Source organism: Drosophila innubila, assembly GCF_004354385.1.
Source record: "Drosophila innubila isolate TH190305 chromosome 2L unlocalized genomic scaffold, UK_Dinn_1.0 4_B_2L, whole genome shotgun sequence".
Classification (NCBI taxonomy): domain Eukaryota; kingdom Metazoa; phylum Arthropoda; class Insecta; order Diptera; family Drosophilidae; genus Drosophila; species Drosophila innubila.
The window spans coordinates 12153470-12178025 of NW_022995372.1; the positions used below are offsets into that span (position 1 = coordinate 12153470).

General features: G+C 41.3%; 9 protein-coding genes across 10 annotated transcripts; 4 read left to right on the forward strand and 5 right to left on the reverse strand.

Annotated features, from left to right (window-relative positions):
- Positions 1-516: 516 nt before the first annotated feature.
- Positions 517-3631, forward strand: LOC117781902 (protein SMG8). Its single transcript, XM_034618787.1, has 4 exons — positions 517-572; positions 625-1693; positions 1751-1797; positions 1857-3631. Exons 1-4 carry the CDS (start codon positions 517-519, stop codon positions 3574-3576), a joined length of 2892 nt encoding a protein of 963 aa, XP_034474678.1. The 3' UTR covers positions 3577-3631.
- A 1280-nt stretch (positions 3632-4911) lies between these two features.
- On the reverse strand, positions 4912-9427 carry LOC117781656 (zinc finger protein Xfin). The gene is made up of 2 exons (XM_034618452.1): positions 9071-9427; positions 4912-7744 (listed from the first exon to the last, which is right to left on the reverse strand). Exon 2 carries the CDS (start codon positions 7711-7713, stop codon positions 5431-5433), a length of 2283 nt encoding a protein of 760 aa, XP_034474343.1. The 5' UTR covers positions 7714-7744; positions 9071-9427; the 3' UTR covers positions 4912-5430.
- A 464-nt stretch (positions 9428-9891) lies between these two features.
- On the forward strand, positions 9892-12851 carry LOC117781890 (nuclear pore complex protein Nup107). Its single transcript, XM_034618772.1, has 3 exons — positions 9892-10580; positions 10655-12359; positions 12419-12851. The coding sequence occupies exons 1-3, from the start codon at positions 10005-10007 to the stop codon at positions 12781-12783; spliced, it is 2646 nt and encodes an 881-aa protein (XP_034474663.1). The 5' UTR covers positions 9892-10004; the 3' UTR covers positions 12784-12851.
- A 443-nt stretch (positions 12852-13294) lies between these two features.
- LOC117780299 (protein dpy-30 homolog) lies at positions 13295-14021 on the reverse strand. Its single transcript, XM_034616762.1, has one exon. It carries the CDS (start codon positions 13885-13887, stop codon positions 13420-13422), a length of 468 nt encoding a protein of 155 aa, XP_034472653.1. The 5' UTR covers positions 13888-14021; the 3' UTR covers positions 13295-13419.
- Positions 14022-14375: 354 nt separating this feature from the next.
- On the forward strand, positions 14376-14952 carry LOC117779873 (ARL14 effector protein-like). The gene has a single exon (XM_034616212.1). The coding sequence runs from the start codon at positions 14508-14510 to the stop codon at positions 14856-14858; it is 351 nt and encodes a 116-aa protein (XP_034472103.1). The 5' UTR covers positions 14376-14507; the 3' UTR covers positions 14859-14952.
- Positions 14953-15406: 454 nt separating this feature from the next.
- Positions 15407-16599, forward strand: LOC117779872 (ER membrane protein complex subunit 3). Its single transcript, XM_034616211.1, has 2 exons — positions 15407-15650; positions 15727-16599. Exons 1-2 carry the CDS (start codon positions 15502-15504, stop codon positions 16316-16318), a joined length of 741 nt encoding a protein of 246 aa, XP_034472102.1. The 5' UTR covers positions 15407-15501; the 3' UTR covers positions 16319-16599.
- A 74-nt stretch (positions 16600-16673) lies between these two features.
- On the reverse strand, positions 16674-17751 carry LOC117779871 (cilia- and flagella-associated protein 20). The gene is made up of 3 exons (XM_034616210.1): positions 17659-17751; positions 17414-17605; positions 16674-17355 (listed from the first exon to the last, which is right to left on the reverse strand). The coding sequence occupies exons 1-3, from the start codon at positions 17740-17742 to the stop codon at positions 16819-16821; spliced, it is 813 nt and encodes a 270-aa protein (XP_034472101.1). The 5' UTR covers positions 17743-17751; the 3' UTR covers positions 16674-16818.
- On the reverse strand, positions 17742-18943 carry LOC117779870 (replication termination factor 2). The gene is made up of 2 exons (XM_034616209.1): positions 18782-18943; positions 17742-18721 (listed from the first exon to the last, which is right to left on the reverse strand). Exons 1-2 carry the CDS (start codon positions 18848-18850, stop codon positions 17885-17887), a joined length of 906 nt encoding a protein of 301 aa, XP_034472100.1. The 5' UTR covers positions 18851-18943; the 3' UTR covers positions 17742-17884.
- Positions 18944-19064: 121 nt separating this feature from the next.
- Positions 19065-22257, reverse strand: LOC117779869 (lipase member H-A). Of its 2 annotated transcripts, XM_034616206.1 has the most exons (6): positions 22212-22257; positions 21991-22132; positions 20035-20183; positions 19537-19971; positions 19272-19476; positions 19065-19199 (listed from the first exon to the last, which is right to left on the reverse strand). In XM_034616206.1, the coding sequence occupies exons 1-6, from the start codon at positions 22255-22257 to the stop codon at positions 19136-19138; spliced, it is 1041 nt and encodes a 346-aa protein (XP_034472097.1). In that variant the 3' UTR covers positions 19065-19135. The 2 variants fall into 2 exon arrangements, with proteins under 2 accessions (XP_034472097.1, XP_034472098.1); XM_034616207.1 differs by lacking the exons at positions 21991-22132; positions 22212-22257 and having other exon boundaries at positions 20031-20089.
- Positions 22258-24556: the final 2299 nt, after the last annotated feature.

Below are 24556 nucleotides of genomic sequence, written 5' to 3' on the forward strand. Positions count from 1 at the left end.
TTAGTAGACACTTATAAAATGCTCTTTGCATAATAAACAAAGGTGTAATATTAAATACATACATCATTTTAGGTGCTCATTTAGCCAAAAACACGCAAACATATTTAATTGAACAATATATAGCTCGAAATTTAAAAATTATACATTATCTTTAATCATGCACTTGACTCTCATTTAAAATAAATAAACCATTCAAGAAAATATTATGAAATTGACAGAAAATACAAAAACGCTGTGGCATATGGCAAAGTGTTAAGATATACTGAAATTTATTTATAAATGGCAACAGTTTACAATAAAATTTAATTGCTTTAGACAAACAATTTTTGTTGTTTTATTTCTGTGGGAAATTTAATTAAATAACGATAATCAACGGCGCACTGAGCAACAGCATGTAATCGAAAGCTATCGCTATCGACATACCACGAATGAAGCATATGGTGAATGTATCGATATTTCTGCCATCTCAAATTGTTTACGTCTGTTTTTGTTATTGTTTTGTATGCATGCGAAAAAATGAGCGATAAAAATTACTACACCTGGAAATATCCCGAAATACCAGAGAATGTGGCGTAAGTGGTCAAGAAAATGGAGTAAAGTAAAGTTTTAATATAGATTTAATAGGGCACTGCTGTCGGAACTGAAACACTCGCTGGTTATCGTGGGCGTCATTGGGCGCTCCAAATGCGCGCAGGCCAACAAAATGTGCGCCTTTGACATGGCACCAGATGTGGAGCAGGAGCCGGCAGATGGACAAATACAGTGTTACTATAAACCGGGCACTAAGACGCTGCTGCTGCACTTTCAGACCACCTACGATGAGGCTGTGATGGGGAAGCTGTTGCTCCAGCAGCAGAAATCCCTGGACTTTGACAGCTTCTACGAGCAGATGCGCTGCCGTTTTATACGCATCATGTTGCTGGCGCTGCACGTTTGCCACATTGTGGTGTACGTGGAAATGGCACAAGCATTTGATCCCACTTTGGTGACCATTTGCCAGCTGCTGAAGTATGTGCGGGAACAGCATGCGATGGAATTTCTGCCACAGTTGCTGCGAGAAACCATTGTCGGGCATATGCTAAGGGATCGGGGACGTCTCTGCACGCCACGTATGCTTTTTCTCTTTGAGAACTATCCGGAGGATGAGGAGAAGACACGCGAATGCATTTCCGCCATTGAGTTTCAAACTGAAGATCGCATTTATGAACTGCTTCGGCAGCACAACATAGTAACCAACAGTGCCGCCAGTTCCCTCTTGGCTCTACCCAACAACAAACAATTTGTCTTCTACAATGCCTACGAGGAACTGCATCCGGATCTTTTGCTGCAGGCTATTGAAGCGCTTCACTTGACCATGCACAAACCGGACGCCAAAGAGGAAGAGGAGGACTTGGAAATTCTTGCATTGGCTCCGTTCGAAGGGTTTGTCAAACCTTTCGGCGCTTCCTATGAGGCGCGCGAGTCCGAGGAACAGATCTACAAGGAAAACCACACACTTTGGAAATTTCTACAGCGACACGTGCAGGATGCACTTGATGGTGTCTTTGACGAAGGCTCTTTCAAGCAGTTGTCACACTCGTCACAATTCCAGCTGCTGAGCGCCAAGGATTGGCACAATTGCATGGCGATCATGCACAAGCTGCTCATCGAGAATGTCAACGATGTCAACTGTACCACCAGCAACGTCGCCTATGTATGTGGTAATCCCGCCGAAAAGTTCAACTGATCTTTAATCTCCATCTCTTTACAGCACGCGTATCTGCAGGGCCTGGAGGAGAGCGTAAACTATGAGAAAAAGTCGCTAATTTAATTATTATACTCCAAATATGAAGATTAACTTTTGAATTCCCGTGCAGATTCTGGTCGCATCTTTCCGAAATGGGCTTGAAGAAGGGCATCTCGGCTTATAAGCATGCGGCTCCGGCAATTTATGGCTTGGCGACCCACAAGCAGCTGCTGGCGGATGCCAAGCTGGTTCTGGAGGATGAGGGACGCGGTCCGTATGCTGAGGCAGCGCTGGCCAAGCTCAGCGATATCTGCTTAAAGTTCTGGCACGATGGCAGGCAACAGTGTGAACAGCTCAGCCTGCGTGGACATCCGTGCACCCAACCCAAGGATAGGCCGCACGACAAGCATTGCAGTGGAGTTGTCCACATTTCAAGTTGCAATTGTGGACGCACTCAGGGTAGGCGAGAGGATCCATTCACGTTGCGGCAGGCCAACTACGAGTACTACGAGTACATGGCTGGCATGTGCAATCTATGTGTCAAGGTCAAGAAGTTCCAATTTCCAGTCTTCACACCCTCCATTAGCGATTACAGAGCTGCAGCATTTGAAGCCGCCTTCCCGCTCTTGTTGCAGGCAGCCAAGTGTCGGGATGAACCTGCAGCAGCTGGAGAAGAGCAGGATCTTAACATGGATACAGCTGGTGATCCTTACTCCCAGCCAGTCAACGCAACAGAACAGGCACTTCAGAAACCGGAGCACACATTAAACAACGGCTGCTCGCAACCTTTGTCTGCCACTTACGGCTCGGATTTGAACATGTCTATAGCCGGATTTGGTGATTCACTGCATGAGGAAGAGGTGAACTCACCGGAGGTCAGTTCGCAGCTGGACAGCAGCCTGGCCAGCCGGAGCAACAGCACCAGCAGTGGCACCTCCAGCGCCAACTCCGAGAACGAACTAATCCTGCAGCTCAAGGAGCGCAATGAGGAAAATGACCACAGTGCCGCCGTCATCGAGAGTCTATCGGATACGTTATCGGATGCGCAGTGCCAGGAACTGGTCTCCACCACGGAATATCTGCCCGGACTCGTGCACATGTCGAGTGGCTGCGAATTGTTGCCACTATTCCCAAGCTGGTCGCTGGCCTGTGTCGGTCCCAGTTCCATTTACAGCCATAATACGGGATTGCAGGAACACTTTCAAAGTGGATTTCTGTCGGGTGCCAACTTTCTACTGCCCTGGGATGTCCATGTGCGTCTCGTCCAGCCGCACAAGCATCCACAACAGCAACAGCAGCACAATAAGAAGACCCAAAGATATCGGAAACACGGCGATCGTTTGGCCCTCAAGATCTTCGTGGGCTTCGAGTACGAGTGTTCACGTGGTCATCGTTTCATGATGTGCAGTCCGGATCGTGTGCTCCGCGGTGGTGCGGACATTGAGCGCGACACCAGCACCAAAGTGGTCAACAATAATATGCCCCTGTATTTCCCATGTCCCTGCCGTGGGCAGACCTCGTATTTGGCCCAACTGATGCGCATTCATGTCGTCACGCCCAAGGCGCCCGTTAACATCATTCTTGATCCCAAGGTGCTCGTGGGGAAGTACACCTTCACCCTGGGCTGCAACATATTGCCACGGCTTTCGCAGAGCGCCTATTGGATACTCCGCTTTCCAAATGTCTACCAAGGCGACGATATACTGATTGCACCTCCAGAAAAACTCGAACCAGATGATATGAACGCTGGTGGTTGTCTTTTAGCTGGCATGTTTGGCATCGCCGAAACAGAGACTACGGATGCCAATGATCCTGGACATGCGGCATCCATGACGTTCACCAGACTTTAAATATTTGTTACACGTATAAAAAAACTAAATATAATAACTCCATTTGTTCTATGAACTGCTTTTGAATTCTGTTAAATTTTTTTAACGACCCTATGGACTTTAAGGAGTATCTAAAACAATCAAAGCAAGGAATCAAACCGAAACCAATAAAGGTTACGGTTTCGGTTCCGAAACAACAATTTGGGTAAAGGGTTTTATTTCAGTTTTCTTCTTTCGGTTTCGGTTTCAGAACCGGTACGTAACGGTACACCAAATCAATTTTGAAACATTTTCAAATGATAAGGTGTCGCTTTACAATAATTATGACATCGAAGTAAATATCTAAATATATATCCAGAGAAATACAATTTTTTTAACAAATTTAATAAAATTTGAATGCAGAATAAATTAAGACGCCAAGCCATGATCAAAATGTCATTCCGCTTGAAAATCGGTAAATATTTCCAAAGTTATGACAGCTCGAAGTTGCTCAAGCCTCTGACCTAGCAACTTTACAAGTCAAAATATTTCTCAATTTTGACTTGATTTTTTTCAAGAAAATGAAAGGTCTCAGAATCAAGTTTAAAGTATCGTTTTATTCTAATTACGATATACGGGATTGATTAAAAGTAAAAACTTCAGATTTAAAATTTTGATTTTTCAAAATTTCAAAGGGGGGACCCTTGCCATCGAAATTGAATCTTGGTCAAAATTATTCAATTTTTTAAATGAACAAAAATTGAATACAGAATGAATTTAGAGGCAAAATCATGATCAAAATGACATTCCGTTTGAAAATCTATTCAATTTTGATCAAGTTAGGTTTTCGGTTCTTAATAGAGAATTAATTTCAGTTACGGATTTAGTTACGGTACTAACAATTAAACGGTAAGTTTCGGCTAACGGTTCCGATACCGGCTTCGTTGTTATTCCCTGAATCAAAGATAACCTAAATATTCGATAATAAATCAAATTTCCCAAAAGAATAAAATTTAGATGCAGAATAAATTTAGACGTCAAAAATCGATAAAATAAATTTCGCATGGAAAGGTTTTAAAAAATTTGGACACTGATGGATAAAATTTGAAGCTTACAATTTTGATGCAGAATTAAAAAAGAGAACAAATAATGGTAAATTTAATATTCCTCAACAAAATCGGTTTAGATTAGATAAAATTATGAAAGCGATGGCTTCGAAAAAGTATACGAAAATGATTGACAGTTTCGATTGCAATTTTGTTGAACTCAACTCGTGTGTAGTTTTAAGGATTGGTTAAGAAATCCTGTGAATGCTATTGCCACAAGTTGCATAAATAAATCCCAATCCTCTTATCTAGGTTTAAATAAAAAACACAATTTCATTTTATGGTAACGATTAATGTAATCTCTTCAAGGCTCCCACTAAAATGAGCAGTTTTATAAAATGCGATAATTTCTGTTTTCTTATGGGAGAGGTTGTAAATGTAAAACCACAATTAAGACATTCTGGTTGCATTTCATAAATTATCAGCATACTGTGTGTAGCTTAATACTAAAATTATAATACCATTTAGAGTGGTGCATTCGAATGGACAAGTCCAAGACTCAGAGCTCCGACTGAGATAGCCTTAAAAATAAATATATATATAATTTTATAGTGTGATATGCCAAGAGGGAAGAGGAAAGATCATGGCAAGCGTAGCGGGAAATACTGAAATACTACAGACTTCAAATATCAGAGCTCTGAGCGGGGAACTTGCAAAATGTGTTGAATTTAAAATGATAATGCTTTGAATATCATAAGCAATAATAAGAACTATGGCCAAAAATATATATAGAAAACAATGCTTAAAATTCGAATTGAATAGTAAATCCATATTATTTTGCTGAGAATTTCTAGACATGCTCTGTGTAGACTTCCTCCTCGGCAGCATAATCATCGTTCTCAATAAAATCAGCGCAGACTTCCTCCTCGCAGCCCACTTCCATGTCGGCAAAATCACCAGGCATATCGTAGTACATATCTGCATCTGTAATCAGCTGCTGTTCATCATCATCCTCATCATCATCAGCATCGTCATCAATATCATCAATATCATGAATATCATCATCATCTTCATCCTCCTCATCAGCATCAACATTATCATCAATGCCCTCATCGTTTGTCATTTGTTGTGACTCATTTTGCTCCGTTGTCTCATCCAAATGCTCATCATCATCCTCGTCTAGTTCATCCTCATCGAGCTCCTCTTCATCCTCGCCGGCAGAGTCCATGGCTGGGAGCTGCTGTTGCTGTTGATTCATTTGTTGCAACATCGATTGCACACGTTGCATGTACGCTTGTTGTTGTGCCTGACGCTCCACGACGCTGCATTTGCCAGTGGCCAGAGGAGCCATCGGTAGCGTTGCCTGCTTCATGTTGTCCAGCAGCGCAGTGTGTTCCCGCGTCACATGGAGTGCCAGGGCAGTGGCATCCGCATGGAGTGCACCGCAGACAATGCAGACGAGCGTCTCCTTTGGCGGACTAACCACTGAAGGCATCTGTCGAACTGGAGTCGCGTCCATGGCATGCGCCTGAATGTGCTTATTGAGATAGGCCTGCTGGCTGTAGGCCTTGCCACAGATGTGACATGGGAATGGCTTCTCGCCGGCATGGATCTTCATGTGGACACTCAGACTGGAGGCCTGGGTGAAGCACTTGTCGCAGAGCTTGCACTGGAAAGGCTTCTCGCCCGTGTGAATCCGCATATGGATATTGAGGCTGCCCGACTGGGTGAACGAGCGATCGCAGATGGAGCAGGTGAAGGGCTTCTCTCCCATATGGCACTTCATGTGCTGCACCAGCTCCGAGCTGGCCCGGAATGCCTGTCGACAAATGGCGCACTGATACACCAGCTCCTGGGTGTGCATCCGCATGTGCTCATCGAGCAACGCCTCCGCCTTGAACTCCCGCTCGCATTCCGGACACACAAAACTCTCTACCGGCGCCGAGTGCGTCTTCTGATGCAGCAGCAGGGAACTGTAGTTGATGAATCCCTTGTCGCACTGCACGCACTGATGTGGCTTCCGTACCGCATGGGAGCGCATGTGAACCATCAGGCTGCTGGACTGGGTGAATGCCTTGGGACAGAGCTCACACTTGTAGGGCTTCTCCCCGCTGTGGATCCGGATGTGCGTGTTGAGGCTGCCAATGTGTGTGAAGGTCTTCTGGCAGATGGAGCACTGAAATGGCTTATTGGAGATGTGCGATCGCACGTGCTTGGACAGATCACCGGCATTGGGAAACGATGCCTCACAGTGGGTGCACTGGAAGCATTTCTGCCCATTCGCACTCAACTGGGCAACTGCCGAAGCTGCACTCTGAGGATCCAAGACGACATTCGCCTTGCTGCGTCTGCCACGACGTCGCTTAATGGGCGCCGGTTCCAGGCTGAGCAGTGGGGCAAATTGTTGAGTCTGTGGTGCTGCAATTGGTGGTAGAGATGACACTGGGGTTATGCTCAGCGATGGCTGCAACAATATAATCGAGGTGGATTCGAGTGGATCAGCAGTCTGCAATTGATACTCGTTGGGTTGTGTTCCAGGTAATAGACCACGCATGGGATGTGTGGATGACACCTCCATGTAGGCGCCATTCTCCAGGCTCTGTTGTGTATTAGAGTTGCCGCCTCCACTGCTGCTGGTGGTGCTGCTGGAGCTGGTGGTGGTGCTGTTGCTGCTACTGCTGCTGCTGCTGCTATCGCTATCATTATCGTTATCACTTTCAGCATCGCTTCCCTCCCCCGCCACTTGATCCGCATCCGCATCCTCATCCGAATCGCTGTCCACATCACTGCGCATTTGTGACGTCTCATCTGCTGCCACTTCCAGTTCACAAACTGGCTCAAATATCCAGCTGTAATCGGTGCTATCATCCTCCTCCCCCGCCTGCTGCCTCTCCGCCTCCTCCCGTTGTTGCTGTTGCTGCTGCGGTGTCGCCTCATTCGGATGCTTGCTGTTCATGTGCTGATACAGGGACAGAGGATGCACAAAGTACTCGGCACAGCACATGCAATGGAACGTCAAGTCTGGTGGCTCCGGTTTCGGTGGCGTCGGCGCCGGCGTCAACAGCGGCTGACATAATATCGGAGTTATGGTCAGTGGTAGATGATGATACGCGTTCTTCAGCTGCACGGCCATCTTTTTTGTATCTTCGGTTATTGGATTAAGGCTGCCAAAAAGAAATATTTATTAATATACAATTCTCATAAAAGAATATATATCTTTACAAAACTTGATTATTAAAATAAGTCTAGAAGAATTTAGCCAAAATTCTTAAGCTATTCCAAAATATACTAATCAATTACAAAACTTTTGAGATTAAAGTTAGACGCTTTCGGTCTAAATACCCCTTTAGTCTCTTATAATATTTTTAGAAAATAAAAACATCTTCAATCTATAATATCCAACACTAAGAAATGCTGATTGTATAAAGTTTTTAAACTAAAGTACGTATACAAAATATCCGAACTTTATCTGAAAGTCTCTAACATATTGACTTTGAAATTGGAATTTCAATAAATATAGTATATCTATATTTAATCTAACATTACTTTAAATCAAATTAACTGTATGAACTGAGAAAACTATAGAACTTAAGCTAGAAATATTTAAAAGATTCCATATTCAATGGGAAGAAAACTCATGAACCTTATATTTTATATTATTTTAGACTCGCTGTAGAAAGTTCTTTAAAATTAAGTCACTAATATTTGCAATTCTTGAATTTAAAAAAAAAATACATTGTGGATATTATTTTATATCAGTGTAACTTAATGTTGTCTAAACTAAATATATAAATAAAATTTCAATATTTTAAGAGATAAAGTCTAAAAGCAAATTAAAAAAAAAAAACAAAAACAAAAAATTAACCCATTTTTAAGCCCTAATATTATATGAAGTCAGCATGAAAGTCCTCTATGGCAAAATTACAAAATATTTAAGAGATATGAATCTGTAACACTCTCAAACCGGTTTGAAATAGACATATGTATTTTAATTGTATGAATGCATAGATACATAGATACATTCACTTTTTCTAAAAATAGATGGATTAAGGAGGACTATATATTTTTACCGTACTAATCCTTCCTAAGCGGCAATCCTTATAAAGGGAAAAAAATGGTAAAGCCGTGTCTCTCTCAAGAACAATGCTTTAATAAATTTAATTATTTCTTTCTATATTTTGCACCTGCTTGCCACACATCCTGTTGCAACTCTGATGAAAATAACATTCAGTTTTATTTGTTTTGTTCCCTCTCCCTCTGTATTACCCTGTCCCTCTCTTGCACACTATGCTAGCTTGAATCAAAGTAATAGCATTATTTGTACTAATTCGTATTATACATACAATAAGTACATTTGTATATATATTTATGTATACATACACACATAAGTATTCACATAGTACACATGCATGCATAAATATGTATATACATACATGCATATGTAAATAAGTACATACAGATGTTGGTAAAAATCAATTTCCGGTTCTTACCTTTTGTTGTGTGTTTGTTTTTAATTATTATATTTATGTTGATTTGTGTATTAACAATTGTAGCTAGTTGCCATTTAAAGATTCTCTGGTTTCCATATAAACTATACATGTGATTATTTAACACTTGCACTGACTGCACTACAGTAAAATTCAGGTTTACAGTTGTAATACATTTATTTACACAATGTTCAGATTGAGCGAATGTCTAAAAATTTTTACTTTTGCCTTCGCTACGTACTTTTATTTAATTCATTTTTCATTTCCACGGTTATTTAGCTGGGCATTGCCAGTTTCAAGAAACATAAGCATTACATTACTAAAAAAAAAAGAACGTCCTTTAATTGTTACAACAAAATAATAAAAACGACGCTTACTTTTATTGAGCGGACCACTTTTGCCAACTTAGCTTTTTTATAGTTAGATCTGGCTATTTCGAGAATTCGGCTGCTAGAAAAAAATTTCAGCTATTTTTCGGAGGATTTCCAGCTAGAAACAGCTATTTATATCTCTAAAAAGTCGGCAACAGTAGAGCGGACAATACACGTTCAAGCACAATTGCAGTGCAGTTTTTGCATGACACTTTTTTTAAGGCTGATACGCTGCTTGTTATTTCGATAGGTTTGAGTGATCAATATATCGATTTTACAAATTTTGTATGTATAATTAATTTGTAAATGTCTTAAATGATTTAATTTTTATTTTTTTTTTATAATTTGCTTTAATTTGCAATACTGCTTAAATATAATATTTTGTTTTGTTAGATAAATAAATGAGGTGCATACCTTGCTTGGTAAGTGCTGCACAACAAGCTGAAGTCAGTGTTGGAAAAGATAGCAAGCGGGAGTCCCGGCATTTTTGTCGCGTGCAGAAGAGAAATATATTTTTGCCACAATTTAATTTAATAAAGTGAGAATTACTGTTGACAAACAAGGCAATGGACAGTCCCTTCCAGCCCCGACGTGGCGGATTGCTGCGTCCGCCTTTGAACAGTTCGGGACACAATCAGACACACAACCTGTCGATTACGCTGCTGCCGGAGGAGGAGGAGATGCTCAAAAACAGCAGCGCCGGAGCCCTGGGACTCTTGAATCGTCTGCAGAATCGCACAGGGAATGTGCATGATGTGAGCAGCGTGAGTGGAAATACATCAGTTATGCTGGACGACATGGACGATGCGGATCGTGGACGGGGCAAGGTGGACACTCTGTTTGCCCATTTCCATGAGGTGCTCCAGTCGCACAGCAACAGCAACGAGACGCTCGATGTGGTGCAACAGTTGGGACAGGCCTGTCGTCAGGTTGTGGAGCAACTGGAGCTGGAGATTGAACGTGGCGTGGGCGGCAGTCTAGGCGCCAAGCAGCGCGAGACGAGCGTCAACTGGTTAAAGCAGGAGATTAACACCTGGCGCCTCCTGCACGCTCTCTACTACGACCGGCTGTTGCTGCAGACGGACACCCAAGCGGATGATGAGATGCAGGATGGACCCATGCTGGGAGGCAGCGAGAAGGAGGTAAGCAAAGATTACTTTCAACTAATCCAGCAAGAGAATATAATGTGTTCCTATTGATTCCATTGTTTATTCAGGTCATCCAGCAGCTGTATTCGATTAATTCGCATCTGCGGGAATATCAGCTGGTGGTGGACTGGCTGGAGCAGTGCTATGACCAGCAGGAGCAGGCGAATGCCCTGCAGAGTCACGATCGAATGATGGCCTGGGAGAATACCCTCTTTCAGCTGGAGAACTTGCAGGGTGCGGCCTTTGGACGTGGTCGAGAGATTTGCAAGCAACTCGATCCGGATGCTCCAGTGCGCGAACAAAAACCGCTCCACGCCCTCGACATGGAGGATAACATGCGCCTGAGTCGAGCTATCTTTGCCGCCATACGCAATGGACAGATCGACGAGGCGTTGAAGCTCTGTAAGCACTACGGACAGACGTGGCGGGCAGCTATCCTGGAGGGCTGGCGTCTGCACGAGGATCCCAATTTTGAGCAGCATGTCAGCGGTCAGACGGAGAACGAGAAGCTGCCCATTGAGGGGAATCCTCGTCGCGATATCTGGAAACGTTGCGCCTGGTTGCTGGCGGATTCCAAGAAATATGATGAATATACTCGTGCCACGGCGGGCATATTCTGTGGCCATTTGGGTGCACTCAAGTCCCTGCTGCACAACAACTGGCACGACCTGCTCTGGGCGTATGTAAAGGTGCAGATCGACATTAGAGTGGAGAGCGAGATTCGAGGATGTTGCCTGAAGCGATTTCAACCCATGCCGGAGGAGTATTGGAATGGCAAGATGACGCTGGAGCAGATCTTTGATGAGCTGAGCGTGGCCAAGGACTTGGCTGTGCGGGATTATGCCCAGAGTCAACTGGGTGTCATCCAGCAGCATCTCATCCTGGACACCAGTGGTGAACTGTTGCAGCACATGTGTCGCTGGCTGGACACTGCTCCCAAGGAGTCTCAGCTGCCACCACATCAACTCCGTTTCATGGCGCACATTGTGCTATTTATGCGACAGATTGGACGCATCGAGCATCAGACGCAGCAGCAGCAGGCGGAACGCATCATTGCCGCCTACGTGGAGGCGTTAATCCAACGTGGCGAACCTCAAGCCATAGCCTATTATGCCGCCGGTTTGCCCAACAAGCTGCAGGTGCAGCTTTACGCCAAGTTCCTCACACAGACCGATGAGAAGCGAGCACGAGAGTTGGCCCTGGAAGCGGCGCTCCAAGCTGGTCTTGATGTGGAGCAGATCACACGGAATACCGTGGAGAGCATTCGCCTGGGAAGCAGTGCACCCAGCACACTAGGGGAACCACACACGGGGGAGATTTCAGCCGTGGACAAGCGCAAGATTCAGTCACTGGAATATCTCATCCATCTGGTCGAGCAGCGAGGTGAGCTTCTCTGGCAGGCTAACGCCATGATGCGTCAATATCTGGCCAGCAATAAGATCGAGTGTGTGCGCCAAGTGTTTGCCATGGTGCCGGGCGATGTGATCAACCAGCTGGTCAAGATTTACGGCGCCCTCGACAATTTGCCGCCACGTGAGGAATGCAGCCTCAAGGAGTATCTCTGCTACAACGTCTACCTCTCCGGCGTGGACAGCTTCAATGAATGGACACGTCTGCAGCAGACGCGACCTCAGGCACCACAACAGAGCACCTCACAGAAATCCGGCCAGAGCCAGGATAACTTCACGGAACGCATGAATGCGGAGCACAAGCAGCAAACCTATCGCACCGAATTGTCCCGCTGGGAGCAGAAGGTCAAGGAGCAAGCAAAGGGTAGAAGAGAATGCAAATAACGAATCTTTCACATTAGCTAATCATCTTTCACTTTGCAGCCACCACGGATGCACTGTTCAATGTGCTGCTGTTTCCGGAAAAGGGTTGGCTCAACGATCCCTTCATTGCCAAGGAACCCGAGAATGCGACACTGTTGCACTGGGAGAATCGACAGCTGCAAATGGAGAAGCTGCGTTCCATTTGCCTGCCAGAGATTGCGCTCCTTCTGCACGAGGTCATGCTCAAATCGGGCGATTACGCCGGATGCGTTCGCCTGGCGGATGAGATTTCCGATGAGCGGCGTCAGTTGTACAAGGTGTACACCAAACACAAGCTGGCCGAGCTGCTCACCAAGATAGCAGATGCCTCATTGCTGCTGCTCAACAATAAGCTGGATCCCTGGGGTTATCCCATCACAGCATAATTGCTTATTACATTTTTATTATTATTAAAAAATTAACTATAAACAAAATATACTTTAATAGAACTACAGATAATTGCTTTAAGAAGGATAATCTCCAGATATTCAAAATATTCAGGAGATTATATTTTCTACAAAGAGAAAAGAAAATGATTATCAATGTTAATGAAATTAAGTTTTCATTATAATTAATGCCGAGACAAAAATCTGCATATTTTATTTTTCAATGATAGTCAAAATTTCAATGCTAAGGCAGTTTTATTTCATTAGCATTGCTCTTTTGAATGTAACCCAAATTTCATATCATTGGCATTACTTTGATTTCAATGCTAAGGCAATTTTATTTCATTAGCATTGCTTTTTCAATGCCAATTAAATTGCATATCATTCGCATTATTATTTTCAATAGTTTGTAAATGTGATTTCACAAGCATTTTAATTGATCTTCATGCAGGCAATTTCATTAGCATTCGTTTTTCTAATGATATAAAGTAAGGATAATGCTTACAAGTGATTAGTGCGACATTGCGATTTATTATATCTGTATGTAATTTTAAACATTCATTAAGGACTTATCACTTACAACGCTAGGACGACAACGTAAGAGGGATCAAGGGACGGGATTAGAATAAACTAGATCTAAGTACTGGCTTCGGTGGTTTCCTCACAGCCATTGCTGTGCTTCAGCAGATACGAGGCCAGAAACTGTATGGGATCCGTGGGACGTTCACGTGCCAGCGCCTGCAGACCGTGAAGTAAAACCGGAGCGACTGTCTGATCCAGATATTGGCGCGTTGGCAGCGCACTGGGATCGGCGCGTGTTGCAGGCGGAGCAGCGTTTGGTTTTTTCGCCGGCGGTGGCTGCTGTGCGTTGCTGACTGATGTGGCCGACGCTGCTGCTGCTGCTGCCCCTGCTCCTGATCCTGTATTGGCACTGGAATTATTGGCTGTTGTTGTTGCTGCTGCTGCTGCTGTGGTTCCCGCCGAAGTTGTTGTCGCTTGTGCACTGTTGCTGGCAGCGGCAACCGCAGTGCTGCTTTCCTTGGCAGCCTCTGCAGCTGGCGTTGCATTTGCTGGTGTCGCTGGAGAATCGGCTTTGGCCTCCATTGCTTCAATTATTTGCACTTTAATTCAGCAATGCAATTTTTACTGGCGTCCAAAGAGCACTGTTGCCAGCTTAGCTATTTTATAGCTATATCTGGCTATTTTCAGAGGTCGCTTGCTAGAAAAATTTTCAAAATTGTTATTAGCTGGAAATCTGGCTATTTTAAATATATATTTAGGTAAGTTTTACTATTAATATTTTTGGTAAAACTGTGCAAAAAAACAAATTTAGATGGTTTCTAGGCAGAAACAGCTATTGTTCCCTCCAAAACTTGGCAGGACTGGTGAGGAAGACTGCCACCCGGTCCAAAGGCTGCCACCCTTCAACATTTATGTATACAATTTAGCGACATTACTCCAAAACGATATTAATTAGGCTATTTTGTTTTGACATTAAACTAATAAATCGCGATATTCAATGATATTTTCGAAGTGATATTCTGTGATCTTTTTACCGGCGGCACTATCGATATTTCTCTCCAGCCCTAGTAATGTGCAATACCGATTGTCGATAAACAGCTTTTTGATAAATTGTATCTATTTTGCGTTTAAAGAAGCGTATTTATTAAAGATAAAGACAACAGCGAGGCCCAAATTATATTTTCTACGTAAAAAACGTTGAGATGAGCGCACGTAGCTTACGTCAACGCCCCCAACGCAAAGTTGGAGAAACAGCTGACGACAATACAAACACCGAAGTGGAAAAAACAAAGCGCAAAGGAAAGAAGAGAGGTTGCTATTATGAAAAGAAAAACAGCGCCTATGATGAATACGGAAATATAAGATGGAGTGGCGCAGATGTTTGTGATTGTATGAACGACGAATGCTGTGGATGTTGGTCCGAGTGTGGAAATTGTGGCTCCACCCGATGCGGTCCCCAATGCCGAGTGCACCGAAAATTCTTCTATGAAAACATTATTTATGACGGCAAGGAACTAACGGTTTCCAACAAGAATATTCCTAGCAAAACATAATATTTGTATTTAGAATAAGTACTCAAATTAATATAAGTTTTCAATATTTTGTAATCAATGTATGTAAAATTAAATAAATATTAAATTATCCACACATCGTTCATCTCTAGTTCAAACAGCTGTTTCACTCAGGTATCCATTTTTTGAAATTTAGTTATCGATAGCACTTATAGGACTGCATACTTTGCTTATTCAGTCAAAACTCAATTTCAGAATTTGTTTTAAATTGTTTTCAACCAAAATAAATAATTTAGAGTCAGCACTGAAACAATACTTTTCAGTTACGAACAGTGACTAGACTTGTGGGCACCTTCCACACACGACAAACATGCGCGCTGAGCTTGCTTGTGGAGTAGTTGGCGAGCGGCTCGTTGGTATTTGAAAAATTTCAATTTTTGGCGTTGTGTGCGAACATCAAATAAAAACACACCAAACGTTACTTTGATTCGACTTCGACGAGCATGCTCAGCGCACATGTTTGTCGTGTGTGGGCACCTTAATTCTCGATAACAGCCGGTCATGATTGATAGCCGATAACATTCATTTGTAGGACACGTACATCTCTATCTAGCCCTCAACGGGGTGCTGAAAAAATCTTAATTGATAAATTTACTTAGCATAAATTAGACAAAGGGCCGAAAATATGACGGAGCTGCTCATAGATCCCGATATACGGGTTTGGGTGTTTCTGCCCATCGTACTCATCACATTTCTAGTCGGTATTGTGCGCCATTACGTATCCATTTTGATATCCACACAGAAGAAGGCTGAGATCACCCAAATCATGGACAGGTGAGCAAGGTTCAATTGACAATTACTTTTCTCTTCTGTCGAACTACAATTTTATGTTATCTGTTTGCTGTCACAGTCAAGCCATGATACGCGCTCGATTGCTGCGCGAGAATGGAAAGTATCTGAGCGCCCAGTCGTTCTCCATGAGGAAGAACTTCTTCAACAACGAGGAGACGGGCTATTTCAAGACCCAGAAACGGGCGCCGGTCGCACAGAACTCTTCGGCAATGCTCACGGATATGGTTAAAGGCAACTTCATTAATGTGCTGCCCATGGTCGTCATTGGTGGCTGGATCAATTGGATGTTTTCGGGTTTTGTGACCACCAAAGTGCCATTCCCACTCACACTCCGCTTCAAACCGATGTTGCAGCGTGGCGTTGAGCTGGCTTCACTAGACGCCGCCTGGGTATCGTCAGCTTCTTGGTATTTCCTGAACGTCTTTGGTCTGCGCTCCATTTACACCCTTGTGCTGGGCGAGAATAACCATGCGGATCAGACACAAGCCCAGGCCGATGCAATGACCGGCGCTGCCATGACAATGCCCCAGGATCCCAAGGCGGCATTCAAGGCCGAATGGGAGGCACTCGAGATTACAGAATATAACAATGCTCTGAAGAATATCGATGCCGATATGATGAGCATGGCCAATGAAGCTATTGCCTCCTAGCTGATCCAATAGAAACGGAAACTGCTGGCCAAAAAGCATACATACGTTTTTAAGGTTACCTATTAGCAAAATTTAGACGACGTAATTTAACAAAGCAACAAATTTGTTTTAAGTCCAGAGTCTTGCAATAAATAAACTATTATGTCTTTAAATGATTAACATTTGTTAATAAGCCTTTTGAGGAAAGTGAACGTGATTTTCATGTCTTACAATTAATGTCCAATCATTTCTGGTTTCAATATAATACAAAAATTGCAATAAACTAATGTAAAAGAAGTAAACGTAATATTCAAATAATTTAATATTTAATTTGTCAGTTATCACTATTATTTTTTTTTATGAATTCATTTATAGATTTGTGAGTCGAGTTTAGCTTTATTAATATTCCATCTGTTTTGTCTATGACTTTTAATTTAGTTGTTCCTCAGCCACGCCTCCCTCTGATTAAAATTGTGTAGAGCATTTAACATAAAACAAACGAGAAATGTGTGAAATTAAACTCAATAATAGGCATCCTCAGTGGCCTCGGTCTGTCCACCAGGTTCCTCATTGGTAGCTGCAGCTGACTCAACTTCCGGTCCCGCATCTGTCTTCATATCCGGTCCGCCAGTGTCTATCTCCGTTTCCGTTTCCAGCGCCGTTGTCTCCATTTCCACTTGCTTAGTTGGCCCCTCAGATCGTCCAGTGTTAAGTGGCGATGGTGGACGTGCTGCGGGTGGAGCCTTGAATTGTTTCTCCTTCTTCAGATCCTTGGGTTTGCCGAGCAGCTTGTAATCGTTGGGTAGCTCGGCTTCCGTGTAGAGTTTGTCCGTGAAATAGATGCGTCTGATGCGCACATTGGCATGTACCTGCAGGGAAACAGTCTCCAAATAATTCGAACCGTAGGCACGACGCGTAAAATCGGCCAAATTGAATTGAATTTGATTCCATCCAGGCGACATGCCCATGGGCATGGCCGTACAAAATGGTTTCACTGAGGTCTTGCTCTGGAAATTGGACACGCGAAAGCGACGCATGAAACGCTGATCATCCTGAATCTGCGAAACCAATCTTAAAGTCAAACATAACCTTAAAAACAGTATTCAAATGACTCACCTTAACCTCAAAACAAAAATATTTATGCATATTCTTAATGAGAAGCACTAAAAATGGCAATTTGATGCCCAACTCGGCCTTGCAATCGCTTGGGCAATGTATAAATGTTGTGGAGACGTTGGAACCCATAATTTCCAGCACCAAGGATTTGATATCTTCATCATAAATGCGTTTAATATAACCATTTTTGGTCTGTGAATCATCAAAGATATTAGATGACTGCGACGTCCGTTCATTCTACTTACAAAAGTGGACCAATTGTCCAGTGGAGAGCTGCCCACACTGTAAAGTATCGTTAGGAAGCCCTTCTGATATGAAGCGCGGTACATATTCAAATCGTCTGTTTAATTTGTCTTGAAGTAATATTTATACAATGAAATATCAGCTACTGAGTTGTCCCAGTTGAACTACAAATGTATATAGTGATTGGAAACGTATAGCAAACTATAAACATTAAAATTATTTATTAAACTAATTGTAAAATGGATTGTAGGTGATCCAGTGAGCGCGTTCCTGTTCCTTGTCAGTTTTGTGGCTGGTGAACAGAGATTTGTAGACATCACTGGCCTTGGGATCTTTGGCCACGCTGAAATCAGTTTTCAAACGCTTCATTTCTGGATCTTGCATAGCATTAACTGCGCCAAGGCGTTTGGGATTAGCCAAAGCTTTCAATTTGTGGCTGCTGCTGCTGGAGGGTTGCTCTTCCTTGACGGTAGTGGGGACAGTCTCAGTAGTCTCAGCAGCGGGGTCTGACTTGACGCTGGTCTCTGTTTTCTTCGATTCCTTTTTGTCCTTTTTGGCGGACTTGCGCTTGGCTGCGCGCATTTCACATTTGACTTTCATCAGCTCCAAGTCCTCCTCATTGCCATTGAGCACAATCACATCCTCGAGGCTGTAAGGCAACTGGCACAGTGGACAAGTGCTTGCCGTGCTCCCTTTGATCTGCTTTAGAGCACGCTCCGACATGACGCAGCCGCAGCTCCACAGGGCGACAAAGCGGAACTTGCCCGACATCTCGAGACCAATCAGTTTGCATATGTAGGGCGCATGGCGTGTGTCCAACAGTCCCTCGGTTTTGTCCTCCTCGGTGAATGCAGGATTTGCTGTCAACTGCAATGTTTTGATGTCCTTCATGGTGCGCACATGAACTGAAGTCTCTGGCATCTTTTCTTTCTCCAGCAAACGCTCAATGACACTCTGCTTGGAGTAGAGGCGTCCCATGGTACACATAACAATGGGCTCCTGCAGTCGCTGTTGGGTCAGGGCACAGTGCAACCAGCGAAATTCACGCTCCGCATCTTTATCTTTCTGCAAGAAAATCATTTAGATACATATTTGAAAATTAAGTGACTTCATTAATCGCTTTACCTGTTCAGGTTTCTGCTTTACGCGCACAAGTTCATCACGTCTAGGTATAGTGCCACCATCACATCCCATTTTAGTACAATTTTTTATAATTTTAGTTAATTATTAATGCAATTTCTCTACAAGTTTTTATTCTGTTTTAATTTTATTGTTATTATTGCAGTTTTTCAGAGAGGAGAAACCAACACTTTCAAGCACTATCGATAGCTGTATACATGATTCATTCAAGCAATGAAATATCGATAGTAAGCAGTGCTGCCCTGCTGAAAAAGTGAATTGAGCGCAGTTTTTAAATTCCTATAAAGTTTATTGTTAAAAGTCTACAGAGAAAATTACAACTAAAACATATAAATACTACTAGGCATCTGTAAACGGACAATGCTTGGCATACGGCACATCAATGCAAATACAGCCACGAGCGCTAAAGACAATCAACAAATGCAAGGAATTTAACAAAGATTCAACTGATATTTGAATTCAAATGTATACTCACTCGTCGGGCGCGTCGATTCCTATTTTGTAATCTCGCAGCAGGGAAACAAACTCAAACGGATTGATTCTACCGTTAACTGGCAGACGCTTGGGACCTTTTAGGTTCACACAGCCATTTGGACAGGGCACGCCCATAAACTTGCTGTGCTTTAAGGTGGCCGTGGCCAAATAACAAACACTCATAAAATGGGAGCAGCGGTAGCGTCCTGTGTGTGGTAAACGTAAATATGTGATTTAATATATATGTTTAATTGTTGTCAACTCACTAATAGGATTTCCTTTGCAGAAGGGCTGTATGCGACCGCCATTTACACAATAATTCAGATGGCCCGTATTATCCTCCTGACCCAAATAACCCGCGTTTGTATGAATCACCTGTATGACACTCGCGTCATCAATCGATAAACGAAATTGATTGCTTTTCTTGCGCTCGATAAGTGGACGCGCTGGATCTAAGCCGATAATGCGATACTGTTTCTTAGTCAAATGATTGCTAATCATGCCACAGATGTGAGCGCCTAAAGAATGTCCCACACAGGTGATCTTCTCACGGGTGGCGCCATAATGAGTGAGAAATGAATACACCTGAGCCGTACACTGTGCCGTAAGACGCGTGTTGATAAGCGAGTGGAGATAACATGGATATCGTGTTAGAGGTCGCCAATCCACAGTGATCACATTAAAGTCACGCGTCAAATATGCTAAAGTTAAACGCTTAAGTTAAGGCAGGCATTTGGCAGTTGCGTCATTGCATACTCACTAACCATCCCTCAGAAACTGCAGATGCTTGTCAATCGCTGTTCCATTGAATCCATGCACTATGAAGACCGTCTCGCGTTGCTTGTTGAACCCGCCCTTGTACAGGGTCAACGGATTTTTGATGCTCAACGGCAGCCCACTGCGCGGACCATTGCTGCAATAAACAAAATCAATTTCAATACTTTCAAATATGCAAATATCAGGTATAAGCATTTAATTGATAGTCACACTAATAATACGCATATGAAACGGATATAAAAAGTCGAAAATTGTATGGTTCAGTGATTCGTCTGTAACTTAACGATAATGTTAAAAAAAAACAATTAAAATTCAATCATTTGTTCCTGTTGTCAACTGTTTGCAATTGGAGTGCTGTCAATTGAACTAAAAGTAGATCAACAATTTTTTTTTGCTGTACTTCTTTATATTTTCAAGCAGAGAAAGTAAGAAAACACTGCGATTTGATAATTATTTTTAACGCGGATTAAAAATTGTAGCCGGAACAGTAACCGTAAAACAGTAAAAACCGATTGAGTTGGAAACCGTAACCTAAATAAAACTTTTGATTATTATTCAAACTGAAATAACCGTATTGTAACCGATTCATGTGTAACTCTATGTTTAATTTCAATATTGATCTTCTTAAGATCTTATTTTTTGAAATTAAAGAAGTTTTGTTAAAAAATTATAAAATTTTTAACATTTTTATTCCTTATTTTTTTAAAATCGAAATCATTACGGTATTTCGAAGCCAAAACATACAAAAATCGGAAAGCCGATAAGAAACCCAACATACAAAATTTTTCGTAACCGATCTAAAACTAAAATGCGAACATAACTGAAACCGTAACTAAAACTGATAAACATTTCGGTTTGGTACTCTAATTAAAATTTTTTATTTCTTTTTTTCAAATTTTTACATAATTTAAAAAACATAAATTTTAATTTCAAAAATATTTCTCTGAATAAATAATGACTCAATATTTGATTGATAAGCATTCAGAAAATGTAAGGCTTTTTAAAATCAGCTGTGGCATTCTACAGAATCTAAAGTAAACATCTGAAATACAACTAGATTTTAATAATTTAAATGTTTTAGAAAAAGTGGATTTGGTAAAAGTTTTCTTGCTAGAGTAATCCTTTAACAGTTTAATTTTTTTTCTCAATTAATGTTTGCTTTCCATTACGAATAAATGTTTAGGTTCCTTAAACTTTCATTTTATTTGAATTATGGTACCTAGGTCAAATGTGTATAACTTTTCACCTTTCAACATGTGGGAGTGTGCAAATTGTGAAGAAGAGGTGCTACACGTTCTTCAATTGAAATGAACAAGTTTTCCAGCGTAAACTTGACATCATAACGTAATCTATGGTATCTATTACAGCAACATTTTATAAATTGGTCAGCCAAAGAAGGTAAAAGCACTCTACCAATTGGGAGTGTGACTTGGACTTGATCAAGAGCTTGTTGTGCAAGCTTATAAGATGAACGACTTGTGAATCGGCATTTGGAAAATGTTTTTATTTACAATTGACATTGATGTCATTTTCGACCGCTTTTCTGAGATGCCAGTGCCTGTACCGCGGGCCGGCCTGAACGAGCCATCTTTAAGTGGGTCAATTTGTCGACGCTGAAAACAAGTTGCCCGCCCATTAATTGCATATTTTTATTTAATACGTATCCTTGTGGTTGCACAAGTTTTTTTCATAAGCATTTTGGTGACTGACACACTAACCAATTCAATATGTGAATTCCATGACCACATGACCAGACCCGATGGTTTAATTTCTCACACTTTCTCTCAAAACACAAATAGGCGGACAAACTACAATCTTTAGCACAAAATGTGATTGTGTCTAGGACTTGAGTTTGAAATATAAATTAGAGACGCTATGCAGATTATCACACAGCTTTAATTGGCTGTCAACCCGAAATGCGGAACCTCAATTCACGAACTTACGGTGCATACAGACGATGCTCGATATAGGGACTGGGGCAAAAGTTTTTATCGCGCAGAAAACAGCGCAAGACATTCAAATCCAATGCTCCGCTGTTTAGCAGATTTTTCCAATCCATTTGGTTTAGCAGCAGACTTTTCACATCTGCAAGAGTTGAAAAATCGTGAGCGAAACAATTGTCAACATTTTGTTGCTGTATTTGTTGTTGGTGCTATTGTTGTACCTTTGGAAATAAGCGTTAAAAGGCAGATTACAATTAGAAACCTCATTTTAAGTTCAATTTGATTTTCACTATTGAACTGAGTGCAGTTATTTGTTTTTACTACATCTGTTTTTCTTTCAATTTATGTTATTATTCAAGTTGAAATTTATTTAAATATTTTGATTAATCAATATCTTTTTTTCCAACATTTTTTTTTTATAAACCATTTTTTTAATAAAATATTTATATTTCACTTTGTTTATGTTTATTATTATTGATATATTTGGTTTATCAAATTATAATTTATATCTTTTTTAGTTTAATTTATTTATAATTGCAGTTTTAAAAGTCAATATTACATTTAAGCTTTAACACCATTTCTTCAAATTTTTCGTAATGTACTTCACATTGTTACAAATTTGGATTTATTTTCTTTGTTATATTTTTATGCATTTTTTGCCATTATTTATCCTTTTAAATTCAAGGTGAAGGCTGTTAACGTCTTGCCCATTTGCACGATTCGCTTCGAATGCGCCGAATGCAAAGAAAATGCAGCAGCAACAACGCGTTGCAACAACTGACTCAAGAATGGCGACGTCGCCGTCGCTGCTGCTACCGTTGCGGTTGCTGTTGCTGCCGCAGTTGCTCCAACCTGTTGCCTTGACTTTACCTTGGCGGCGCAGACGCGTATACTTTATGGCTGACTTTGTTTTTTGCACCGATGAAAACTCGCCGCCAAATGCCCGCGGCGCACGCAATGTTGCAGTGATTTTTGTGTACTCTAAAAGAGGGCGGGTGCTACAGACATTGTCAGCTGGTTTGCTACATGCAGAATCAAGTCGTTGAAACCTACATCATTTTGGAGAAGGTTTTGTTTGAAACCGTAACTCAGTTTAATTTAAAAAATTAGATTTTTTTTTATCAATTTTTGTTCTTAAGTCTTAATATAAAAATTTCAGACGCTTGGAATGTAATTTAAGTTTATGATTTTATTCTTATTTTCTATATTTTAATTTATTCAGAATATTAAATGAAATTGTGAATAGTTTATTTCGACCACATTTTGGTTTTCTGAGATGACTTTACATGATTAACATAATATGATTTTTTGAAATCTGTAATTTAGCTTAATGTTTAAGACTAGAGTTAGGGTATAGCAAGTTCATCGCACTTGCAGTGTATTGTCTTTCTTATTTTTGTTTTGGTTTCGTTTTTCGCATTGATTGACGTTGCTGCCGCCTTGGGTTTGTTTTTGCAGCTCTAATTTACACTTTTCCAACACGATATTATGTAAATGGGCATAGTTATAGATTGTTTTAAATGCGTACACTCACTTTGCTGTGGTTAGTTTTTTTGTCTGTGCTTAAATTGTTATGAAAGATTGAAACGAAAGTGTCAGACAATATGTGTATAAATATACAAGTTCGTTGCTTAAGTCTTTCGATTTGATAGCGCTCATTAATCGAAATTTTCGCTTGAATTGCATTTTAATTATACGATTTAGAGCAGCTTTGCTGTAATTTTCCTCTCGTTTTTGTTACCGAAAATCTTATCAAACAATCTAAGCATGTCGCCATTTCATGCTGTGCACCAGATAAATGGTTTTCCAACTTTTACAATGGAGGGTCGTAACATTTGCTATTTTTATTGTGAAGGAGAAGCGGGGAAATAGTAGTAATTCATATATTAAAAGCCCAAAAAAACTAAACAACGAGGGCGCAGTTAAGTGAAAGATTTACTTGCAAGTTATTGATGACGTTAGGCAGAGATTTATGGGTAAAAGTAAAATATTGTCTTTACCAAAACTGGACAAACTTTTGCAACGTGGTAACAATAGGCAAGGGAGACAAAAATAATATTTGGTCTTACTTCACTTTATTTTGTGTACTTTTTAATATGTAGATTGATGAAGGAGTATATCAGTGTAAGTCCAGACAAACAATGGAAAATTGAAGCTGGGGGCAAGGCATTGTTTAAAAGCTTTTGTAATGAACATAAAGTTTAGAGGTCAAGAAGAAGCAAAAGTGAATTTTATTGTTGTGTTTTTCTACAAATAAAATATTGTATAAGAAATTAAATCAATAATTCAAATTATTGACGAAGTTGCATTCAAATTTTTGGATAAATATAGCATTCACATCTGATAAATAAATTTAAAGTAAACATAACTTGTATTTAATTTGTTAGCTTACCTGGTAAATAGCTGAAATCCAATATACTCAATGGGACACGTTTCCCAGAGCAATAAATGACAATTGAATGGATTGATATCGAAGTTGCCGTTGCGCAATAAGAATTGCAATGCATCCGAGTTGAATTTGGCTAATGAAAAACACACACACACAAGTCACATATATGGCTAATGC

Excerpts from the sequence above, each read along its gene's own strand:
- LOC117781902 (XM_034618787.1), top strand. The coding sequence starts at position 517 with ATGAGCGATAAAAATTACTACACCTGGAAATATCCCGAAATACCAGAG. Across the intron at positions 573-624 it reads GAAATACCAGAGAATGTGGC|GGCACTGCTGTCGGAACTGA; the intron begins GTAAGTGGTCAA and ends TAGATTTAATAG. Across the intron at positions 1,798-1,856 it reads AGCGTAAACTATGAGAAAAA|ATTCTGGTCGCATCTTTCCG; the intron begins GTCGCTAATTTA and ends ATTCCCGTGCAG.
- LOC117779873 (XM_034616212.1), top strand. The coding sequence starts at position 14,508 with ATGAGCGCACGTAGCTTACGTCAACGCCCCCAACGCAAAGTTGGAGAA.
- LOC117779871 (XM_034616210.1), bottom strand. The coding sequence starts at position 17,742 with ATGTACCGCGCTTCATATCAGAAGGGCTTCCTAACGATACTTTACAGT. Across the intron at positions 17,606-17,658 it reads TGGACAATTGGTCCACTTTT|ACCAAAAATGGTTATATTAA; the intron begins GTAAGTAGAATG and ends GATGATTCACAG. Across the intron at positions 17,356-17,413 it reads ATTTTTGTTTTGAGGTTAAG|ATTCAGGATGATCAGCGTTT; the intron begins GTGAGTCATTTG and ends TTGGTTTCGCAG.
- LOC117779869 (XM_034616206.1), bottom strand. The coding sequence starts at position 22,257 with ATGAGGTTTCTAATTGTAATCTGCCTTTTAACGCTTATTTCCAAAG. Across the intron at positions 22,133-22,211 it reads TTTAACGCTTATTTCCAAAG|ATGTGAAAAGTCTGCTGCTA; the intron begins GTACAACAATAG and ends CAACTCTTGCAG. Across the intron at positions 19,477-19,536 it reads CTGCAAAGGAAATCCTATTA|GACGCTACCGCTGCTCCCAT; the intron begins GTGAGTTGACAA and ends TACCACACACAG.
- LOC117779872 (XM_034616211.1), top strand. The coding sequence starts at position 15,502 with ATGACGGAGCTGCTCATAGATCCCGATATACGGGTTTGGGTGTTTCTG. Across the intron at positions 15,651-15,726 it reads ATCACCCAAATCATGGACAG|TCAAGCCATGATACGCGCTC; the intron begins GTGAGCAAGGTT and ends TTGCTGTCACAG.
- LOC117780299 (XM_034616762.1), bottom strand. The coding sequence starts at position 13,887 with ATGGAGGCCAAAGCCGATTCTCCAGCGACACCAGCAAATGCAACGCCA.
- LOC117781890 (XM_034618772.1), top strand. The coding sequence starts at position 10,005 with ATGGACAGTCCCTTCCAGCCCCGACGTGGCGGATTGCTGCGTCCGCCT. Across the intron at positions 10,581-10,654 it reads TGGGAGGCAGCGAGAAGGAG|GTCATCCAGCAGCTGTATTC; the intron begins GTAAGCAAAGAT and ends TTGTTTATTCAG. Across the intron at positions 12,360-12,418 it reads GGTCAAGGAGCAAGCAAAGG|CCACCACGGATGCACTGTTC; the intron begins GTAGAAGAGAAT and ends TTCACTTTGCAG.
- LOC117781656 (XM_034618452.1), bottom strand. The coding sequence starts at position 7,713 with ATGGCCGTGCAGCTGAAGAACGCGTATCATCATCTACCACTGACCATA.
- LOC117779870 (XM_034616209.1), bottom strand. The coding sequence starts at position 18,850 with ATGGGATGTGATGGTGGCACTATACCTAGACGTGATGAACTTGTGCGC. Across the intron at positions 18,722-18,781 it reads TAAAGCAGAAACCTGAACAG|AAAGATAAAGATGCGGAGCG; the intron begins GTAAAGCGATTA and ends ATTTTCTTGCAG.